General features: G+C 42.3%; 1 protein-coding gene across 2 annotated transcripts in view; it reads right to left on the bottom strand.

Moving 5' to 3' along the window:
• Nucleotides 1-2,292: 2,292 nt before the first annotated feature.
• Nucleotides 2,293-9,974, bottom strand: part of GALM (galactose mutarotase) — a 98,727-nt gene continuing 91,045 nt past the window's right edge. For both annotated transcript variants that reach the window (XM_010967667.3, XM_045504773.2), the window contains exons 9-11: nt 4,727-4,868; nt 4,254-4,428; nt 2,293-3,473 (exon numbers count right to left, since the gene is read on the bottom strand). In XM_010967667.3, coding sequence (XP_010965969.1) covers nt 3,396-3,473; nt 4,254-4,428; nt 4,727-4,868 — 395 coding nt within the window. In that variant the 3' untranslated portion in view covers nt 2,293-3,395. The remainder of the gene's footprint in view (nt 3,474-4,253; nt 4,429-4,726; nt 4,869-9,974) is intronic.

Here is a 9,974-nt window from a genome sequence, read left to right as displayed (position 1 = left end):
TACTCTCCTTTTGGGACCCTCATTACACACATGTTGATGTGCTTGTTGTCCCACAGGTCTCTGACGTTCTTTCCCAAATTGTTCAGTTTTTTTTTTCTTTCAGATTGAATAATTTCTACTGATGTACCTTCAAGTTCATGTATTCTTTTTTCTGCCATCTCGAATCTGCTTCTGAGCTTCAAGTGAACTGTCACTTGTTACTGTACATTTCAACCTCAGAAGTTTCACTTGGTTCTCTTTTATAATCTCTATTTGGTATTTTTTTTTTTAATCTGTGTGTTTATTTTAAGCTCTGCTGTTGAGGGGTGGCCGTGAGCAGAGCTTGTTTGGTGGTCAGCATAACTGCACAGAAATTGTGCTCCAACACCTCAGCCAGTCAGATTTCTGCCCTCTGCTGATGGGGCTGTGTGTACCCAGGGAGTGGATTCAATCCTTAGGCTGTTTACAAGTCTGCTCTAGCTTTTACTTTTTGCTAAGTTCCCTTTAATTTCCTCTGCACGTGCATGTGTTTAGCCTCTGATCACCCAGAAATCTGCTTGCTCCAATCACAACTGCAACCTCAGGCTAATAGAGCCATCAGCCCTCCCTGCTCACAGTAGCACCAAGGTCATCATTTCTGTTGACAAAGCAGTTGGGTATGGGTATCACCTACCACTCCATATTGAGAACCCCCTTCAACCATAGCCATCTGCTGGTCGTCATAATTCTGTTGTGGCTTGGCAGAAGCTCCAGTGACTAGGCTGAGGGAATAAAGGGAATGGAAGCAACCCCAGGCAAGAACGCCACACAATTCTCTGCTGTTCCTACCCAAAGTTCTGTTTTTCAAACATAAACATGTCTTGGATTGTTACATGTTTTGGGTCAACTTCCAGAGCACCAAAACTGTTTTGTCAATTTTTTTCAACATTATAGTTGCTTTTTTGAGGAGAAGATTGTCTGACCTTACTTGGGAATAGCTGGTAGTGCTACCCAGAGCATCTGAGATGTTAATTATGATTTGAGTAATTTAATTGGAGGAGAGTTGGAACTTAAAGGGAGAAGATAAATGCCTCAATTGGAAAAGCACTGCACTCAGGTCAAAACTACCCATATAGCCCACTGCAAACTTAAGATCCAGTTGCTTAAAATAGTTACAACCGATCATGGGAACTGGCTAGGGAACAGGGTATATATATGCTGTGTTTCCCTCTTGTCTTCTGCTCATAGTACTAGAATTTCTCATGTTCTACTTTTCACAAACTATCCACTTATTCATTGACACTGACATTCTTTATTCTTCTGAGATAGGATTATCAGTGGTCACCTAACGGTCACAACAGTTCAACCTCCACAGCATGCCATCTTAGTTAGACTTTACAGCAATATTTGTGCAGTTATTACATCTCACCTTGTTAGACAAAATGACTGGGAACTGGAAAAATGAAAATCTCATAGCTAATGGTAAGACCTTAAGTCATATGAATTTGAAACAAACAGGAATCCATAAATCATTGAACTGAAGTCAATGATATGCTCACCTGGGAAAGATCAGAACTCAATACTACAGCACTAGTCTGGTCGTGGGTAGGGGGTGTATGCTAAAGAAGGCATGGACTCATTGGGGGACTGGAGGCTTATTCTTTCGGGGAGGGGTTGCATTAGAGTGGTTATTTGCATTTTCAAACAAGGCTTTAATAATTCTGTAATTATATACGGTGTTTTTCATATTGAATACCATGTTTTTTTCCCACCACCTCACATGAATTGTATCAGTGGCCAGGTTTAGGTTTAGTTCCAACCTGCAGCCGTATACTCACTTCCCAGATAATTAAAGTCTAATCCCTTTGCCTCACAGGTGAGAAAACTGAGGCCAAGAGAAATTGGATTGTTTGCCCATATAGAAGAGGCCAGGAGCAAAGTTAGTGCTCAGGGCTCCCAACTCTGTTATGGTGCAGTTTTTCATCATCTAGTTTTTATTGCTACTTCTGTCTTCCCCAGAGAGACTGTGATATCCCTAAGGAACATACTGCATCTTGGACATTACCTCTTGAATCCCTTAAAAGACCTAGCAGAGAACTGTGTACATAATAGGTAATGAGAAAAAACATGCTGGAATGAATTAAAAAATAAACACTATCTTTGGTTTACTGTTGCTAAGAGAGGGGAAGTACGCTTTTTAGGTAGTTTTCTAGCAATTTGATGGGGCTTATATTGGAATACATAGTACAGTCTAGAACACATCATATATACTTGGTCCATTTCTCAAAGGTCCATGACTGACAGATCTAAAGACGAGTAAAGAAACTGGGAATCTTCTGAAGGTGCAGATTTTGGTTTTATTTCAGCTGATTGTTAGTGTATAATAGTGTAAGACACATTTCTTTAAAAACCACCAACCCAAACCCATCACTGTTGATGCAGTTGTTCAGGAAAGGAAGGAGCCCCCTGCCTCAGTTACATAACACAACATCTGCTTCAGGTGCAATGTGCAGTCCTCAACTAAGGTCCTTTCTTCACAGTAACACAGCTAATGTCTCCAACGGCTTGCTTCCCATGCCTTGGCTGGGCTAGGCTTTCTCAGTTAACCCCAAAGGCAGAGACTCAAAATTACAGATTCTTTCTGGATATTTTGATCCTGCACTTTTAAGTCCTACCATGAGTAAGGCACACAGACAGTTAAATTCAGACTAATGCTTCTTATAAAAGTGAATCTTGGAAGAAAGGCTGGCTCTAACAGAGTAAAGGTCAGACCCCTCTTTGTCCATCAGTGACCCAAGTAATGCTCTGGAAGACTAAAGTGGAGGCAGAGAAGGGGACTTGAATTCACATGACCTGACCTCAAGTCCTGGCTAAAATTTTTCCTAGCTGGGAGCCTTTATAGGTGGGTCATTTAACCCTCTCTAAGTCCCAGCTGGCTCACTTCTCAGTCTACTGCCTTAATAAGGCAGAGATACCCCTCTACCAGCATGTTGCATGAGCTCAGTGACCTCTGAAACCTAAGTGCTGCACAGGGCAAGGTGGTTTGAGGTAGAGAAGGAGGGAAAGAAAAGGAATGAGAGTAGGATCAAAGGAAGGGTGAGAAGTAGAAAAGAAACAGGAAGGGTAGAGGGATGGAGCTAACAGAGCACAAGGAGCCTGGGTACCACTTCTAGGCTAGGGTCAGTGCTTAGATGATGACATTGGTGGTTGGGACCTCTTCACTACACAGAACAGAACTGGTCATTAGACCTGGCTTAGAGCCAGTCACTGGAAAAGAAAATCAATATTCAGACTGATGATCATGACAGCTACCATTTGTATGATTTTAATTCACCAGATCACATTTAGCGCCTCTAAATCTTCATCTCATCTCTGCATAGGAGACAGGCTGCTGGAGGGGGTCCCAGCCTGGCCCTGGAGCAGGTCTTCACACTTCCTTAAGCCACAGAAAACTTGAACCAAGTGGTGTGGTCATAGTCCTCACCAGGCTTCAGCAGCACAGGAGGGAAGTGGGGCTGTGAAGGGGAAAACAATACAGGATACACCTTGCCAACTTGGGTTGTACCCTTAACCGTTTAGGATGGCTTCTGAACTGGTCTCTAGACCAGCTCTGTGAACCAGTTGCCAGTGTAAGAACTATTTATTATTGGTTTGCAATGAGATAAGGAACTTGAGCCAGAATAAAAACCAACCACATCACTAAGTATGCTTTGTCACAGTGAAGACTTTCTTAATGAAAGAAGCAGTGTTGATTTACATTCTGGTGTAAACTGCAAGTGTCTTATGGGCTGGAGCTTTGAGAAGCATTACTCTAGCAATAACTAGAAAAGAAAGTTCAGAAGAAGCAAATAAAATATGGAGGATCATCTTAATCATGTGGCTGCATAAAATGAGTAGGTATTGACAGAAACATTAAATTGCAGAAAGACTTTGAAGGTATAAAATACAACATTTTTAGCGGGGAGGGTATATCTCAAGTGGGAGTGCACGCTTAGCATGCCTGAGGTCCTGGGTTCAATCCCCAGTATCTCCTCTAAGCATAAATAAATAAATAAACCTAATTACCTACCCCCTCCAAGAAAAAAATTAAATTAAAAAAAATTTTTTTAAATATATTTTTTTAAAAACGTGACTGCCATGTTAGTAACTTGACTGTTTCCTGTGCTTATCATGACTTGGAGAAAAGAATACACACAGACTTCTGAATCACACAGACCTGACTTGTGTCGTGACCTCTGTCATGTGGTGTGACCTTGGCTACAATACCATTTTGACAAACTGGCCTGTGGATTTACCTGATTGACTGCATCAGGCCAGTTCTGAGTCTCGAGGCAGAAACCGGAGTGCTTGGGATAGACCGCTCCACTCTTGCCCTTCAGCGTGCCGTCCAGGAAGTTGCCCGTGTAAAACTGCACCCCAGGCTGGGTGGTGTACACTTCCAGTACCCGCCCACTTCCAGCATGATGGACCCTGGAGATAAAGCCAAAGCACATATATATGTACAGGTTCAGAGTGGAAAAGCAGGCAAGGACACAGAAGTTGGGAGGCAGCTTTGAGACAGGAATCAGACCCAGTCACAGAGCAGGGACAAGGTGGGGGAAGGGGGGATACATTCATCTGAGGAATAGAAGCTTTGAAAAGACATGGGATGTGGTACTTGGTCCCCTGTAGTAACGTAAATGGCATGGATATAGCCAGAGGAAAAGCTCCTCAAACAGAAGTTGGTATCTCTTCTTCCTAAAAGAGGCAGCAAGTGAAAAGTACCTACCGTGCACAAAAATGCTTTTCTTTAGATCCCTTTAGACAGAAATTGTGGTCAAAGCCATTGATGTGGAACTCCTGCAGATGTTTTCCAAGCTCCACTGACTTCCTCAGGTCAAATGCAGTTCCTTGCACTGGAGCAACTTCTCCTGGTGGAAAGAGGCAGAAAAAAGAGTGATAAATGCCTAAATAAAATCTTTGTATCTTAAAGACCCACTAGTTCTACCCTCTCAGCCTTCAGTTCAATTCGTAAAGGTGATAGGAACCCACATTCTAAGGAGAATAAATTATTGGGTTTCCTTAGTTGTAAGATGCTATTGATTGCAAGATGCAGTAGCTGTAACAATCATTCAAGTGTGAAAACAGTACAAAAATCAAGGAAACGCATAATTTTCATTAAGGGATGAGTTGGATAAAGGGTTGTCCTAACCGTTGAGTCAATCACCCTGAAGACATTTCTTGCTTTAATGCTGAAATATCTCAGGGCTCATAACCAAGCTTGAGCACCTGGCACTGGCTAACCAGATGTTTAAAATGCCCCTGAGATTAGTGGTTCTCAAACCATTTGGGGCCATCAGTAGCCAAAGGGACACTGATAACCACTCTCCCCCAATCACTTCCCTGATCAGTCTGTAAACACTAAGCCTAGGAGGGGGCTGTTAATAATAACACTGGGACAAATGAGTTAACAGGGACAGTTTGGGGCAAACTAAGATATATGGCCACTCTACTATTAGCCAATTTTAGATTCAATCCTTTGAATGAAAGCTTTGTCTCTAGGAGTGATTCCTTGGAGGAGTTAAGAGTTGGCAAGCACTGCCCCCATCCTGTTTGTAAGCCAGATTCTTCAACCTGTAAGGGCAGTGTATTTGTCCTTATCAAGGTGGGACATTCTGAAGCCTCTTCACAATGATATGGGTGGGTGGCCAGTCCTGAGGGAGGACACTGCTGTGTGAGGACCCTCAGTTCTTAAAGGGCAAAGCATAGAAGGAACCTGGATAGGAGCCCCACCCTGGTGGTTATTATATAACCAATGATGCCCAATCAAGAACATCCCTTTGTGGTATTACAGAACTCAAGGGCATTGGGACCAGAAGAGTTCTCAGAGCTCACCTGGTCCAAACCACTCGTGTAACAGATGAGGAAACAAACCCACATACTTGATACATCAAACAACAACCTGTGATGTTGATACACTGTATGTCATTAACTTTGTGTGTGTGTGTGGAGGAGGGGAGGCAATTGGGTTTTATATATGTTTTTTTGATGGAGGTAATGAAGATTGAACCTAGGACTGGATGCTAAGCATGCACTCTACCACTTGAGCTATACCCTCCCCCCTGTATGTCATCAACTTAAGACACTCATTTTCATATTTTAAAATTTCTGAAATCATGTCATAGTTTAACTGGCAGGTGTTTTTTCCTTCATGGTATGTAAAATAAGGGTGAACTTCACAATTGATGGCATCTTAGAGTTGATAAAATACGTGGAAACAGTTTAGCACGTCTTCCGCTCTGCTAAAACCACTGAAATCAGGGCCTTGAGTGTGAAAAAGAGGAATCGGGATTATCTTGTAATTTCACTGGAGATCCAAAGGAGAGAGAGAATTTCTCAACAGACGTCCTCTAGACACATTTGCCAAAAGGCGTACAATAGGGGCTTTACATTCTTCTGAATACTGTGCCATTTGGCTTTACCAGCTTTCATTCTCCTCCTAACTTTCAGGTCTGTTCTTCCCTAGATGCTAGGCCGAACCATCTCAAACAGGGTACACTGGTATTTTGAACTTAGTTAAGAAAGCCTAGGAAAAGTGAGGAAGCTTCCTCCTGGTCAGAATATTCTTGGAATGTATCAGAGCTAGAGCAGTGGACTAGGAGCCATTCACTAAGTCACTCTTTTGGTTGATCAACACTTACTAAATACCTACTGTATGCCAGGCACTCTGATGAGCAGGGACACTACATAGGTAAATGAGACAGGGAACCTGCCTTCTTAAGCCACTTGTCTGGAGGAGGGAATGGACATAAAAGCAGCTCATAATCCTAAGAGTGTGAGGAGTGCTCTAGTAGAAGCACAGCTGTAAGAAAGAAGGCAGACAGTGGGACTGGGCTGGCTTAGATGTGGCAGACTAGGGAGATGTCATGGATGAAAGTGGTCAAGCTGAGGCCTGAGGTGAGATCGTATTAGGTTGAATGGGCGAAGAAGGTTGAATAATATTCGATGTGGAGGAAACAGCTTGAGTACAAGGTGGGGTGTGTGTGTGTGTGTGTGTAGTGGTGGTGTCAAATGCCTCAGATGAGGAAAGAGATTAAGTTAGATGGAGTCATGTCTTTGAGCCTAGGGTTTTTCATCAGTGTGACAAATAAGCTGATTATCACTGACTTTCAGCCTCCACCTCACTGCTGCCAAATTAATTATGTCAGAGGGAAGCTCAATACACACATAAACTAAATATACATATACAGTTGACCCTTGAACAATGTGGGTCTGAAATACATGGGTCCACCTATACACGGATTTTTTTCAATAATACTTAGCTACAGTAATGCACTGTCCTTGATTGGTTGAATCTGCAGATTTGGAGGGCTGACTATAAATCTATATAGATTTTCAACTGCATGGAGGTTTGGTGTCCCTTGTTCAAGGGTCAACTGTATACAATATAAAATACATAAATATAAAAGCCAGAGTGAAGCCAGTACAGGCTCTGAGCAGCAGAGCTGGCAAACCCTGGGAACAAATGACAGCAGAGGGGCACGCCACCCAACCCTCTAAAAGTATGACCCGCTTAGGAGTGAGAAGCCCCTGGTCCTTGGATCTTGCCCCAGACACGAAGAATCCCAGGCTCCTCTGCAGCAGGCAAAGCAATCTGGCCAATCTTTTTCGAGGGGGAAAGAAGAAAGGGACTCTGTTTCAGAGCCTTACACAATGATACAGTTTAGTCCCTTTAAGAGTTTTTGTATTGTCCCAGAACTGTATCATATATTTTAAAGGTAAGTACAAACATTAGGTATTTAACATACTCTTTTAGGGTGAGTTATTTTCCCTTTCATGTGGTCAGATGGAGATGTTTTAGGAACTTGGTTTTCGCTATTTTTAGAGGAGAGATACAGCATGCAAAGTGGGGCTGGACTCTTTGGAGGCTAAGGAAAATCAGGAACTTGTACCTTACCATTTAAAGAATTAAATGAGTAAAAGGAGAACTGACTTTTAGTCATTTAAAGCATTTGGTTCTGCTTCTGTGAGTTCCTGAATACTGAGAAGAAACATGAACCTCACGTCTTTGGGTGAAAGGAGGGTATCATCCTTTTCTTAACTCCGAGCTGCTGCTGAGAAATGTAGTCTTCCTTGGTGTGTGAGGACCGGGGTCTGAGTGCTCCCAGGGGAGCACCTGAGGGAGACATGGAGGGCTGGCCAAGACCTTCCTAGAGTCCGGCGTCTACTGTTTAACCAAGAGAATCCTTCTCTTTTACCAGAGTTACCTTTAGGAAAAATTAAGTAATGTTCTATTTGAAAACATCCTTTAAAAATCATCTATTTCCTTTACTTTGCTTCTGTTTTTCCAAAAAGGAATTCTTGAGTAGGTAATATTTGCACATGTAATCAATTTAAAAGGTAACAAATAGGAAAGTGCACAAAATAGAACTCTATAGTAAAAGAATTTCTCTCCTCTTTGTGCCCCACAGATCCAGTTCCCTTCAGCAGAAGCACCCACTGTTACGTGTTTCTCATGCCCCTGTCCAGCGATACTGCAAGGATATCCAAGCATGTAAGTGCACATCCATGTACACCCACAAATATGCAGCCTGTTTCCACCTTGATTTTTTCACTCAGTTTATCTTGGAGGTTGTTGCTAAATTTATTCCTAGATATTTCATTAGACCATTCCATATGCACTCATATTTTTCTCTATTTTTCTATGATAATCTATTAAAAGTTTCTTTTCAGGGGTCACATTTGCAAATTTACCTGTTTTCCCAGGAAATTATCCATTTCATCTATATCACCAGAGATAAGACTGGGAAATTTGACAAGTGAGCAGAAGGAGTGAATCAAGCTGACCAGAGAGAGTAGGAGCCCCAGGCGTCACAAAGTACCCATCGGAAGTGAGTTATTCATTTAAACTGACAATAATTTGCTCCATTTTGTGGTGTTCTGCAGCCATTCCTGGAGAGGTTGGTATACAAACTGTTTAGTTTTTGAGGTGTGTGTGATGAGAGGAGAGAAGGGTAAAACAGTTAAAGACAGTGGCAGGGGAATGATGATATTGAGAAGTCATGGATTGTAAGTCATGAAGATTTAAGTGATGTTAAGAGAGGACAGATGAACACAAGGAAAAAATAAGTACCTGGATTAACAGATTGGCGGCCTTCACAAGGCTGAAGAATTCCTGGCAAGACAGGAAGATGTGATCTAAAAATTGTATCTGCAAAATCATGATTTTTGGAAGGGGTGCAGGGACTTGGAGATGGAATCATGGGCACATGGGCTGAAGTGCAGCTAAGAAAGGTCAGAGTTGATGGGCAGGGCGCTGGGTGAGCAGCTTATCTGCATCTGGGAGTCACTAAGCTCAATGACATGGACTGCAAGAGACAAAGAAGACATGGATCAGGTGCTAAAGTCTCTGGTGAACAAGGGAAAGTGACAGAAGAGGAAGGGTAGGGGAATAACTGTTGGAAGCAGCAATGGCTAACAAGAAGGACCATTCTTCTCCCATCGGGCCCTGAGCTGTGGGAGAGTGAGAGGCACACAATTGCCTGGGGTCTCCACTCAGGCCAGGGGTTGCAGGAACTACTAGGGGAGCATTTGAGGACATGGATGAGTCTGCCGGTCACTTAGTGGAAGTTCTTGGTGGTGGAGTGTAGGGGTTGGGAAGGAGGGAAGGAGTAAAGTTTTGGTTAATGAGGGGATGTATAAATAGGCTTTTATTTTTTTAAACAGCACTAACATTGCTGATTAGTAAATATTTCTAGGACAATATTGTTTGTGTTATATTTTGTAAAACTGCCTGAGGTTTTCTTCATCTTAGATATGGTCATTTTTTGGTGAACTTTCATTGTGAATTGCATCTTTTATCATTACAAGTTGTCTTCCTTTATGTAATTTAATGCTTTCTTCCTGAAATCAGCCTTTACTGAGGTTCGGAGTGAGACCCCCTGCTATTTTGTTTTCACATGCTTGGTTTGCTTTTGAATTCTCATATTTTCAACCTTTCTGAGTTACCTGGTTTGCATATAGCATTCTCTTGGGTT

This window comes from Camelus bactrianus, chromosome 15 (assembly GCF_048773025.1).
Source record: "Camelus bactrianus isolate YW-2024 breed Bactrian camel chromosome 15, ASM4877302v1, whole genome shotgun sequence".
NCBI lineage: Eukaryota > Metazoa > Chordata > Mammalia > Artiodactyla > Camelidae > Camelus > Camelus bactrianus.
This window is presented reverse-complemented; position numbering and strand designations above follow the sequence as displayed.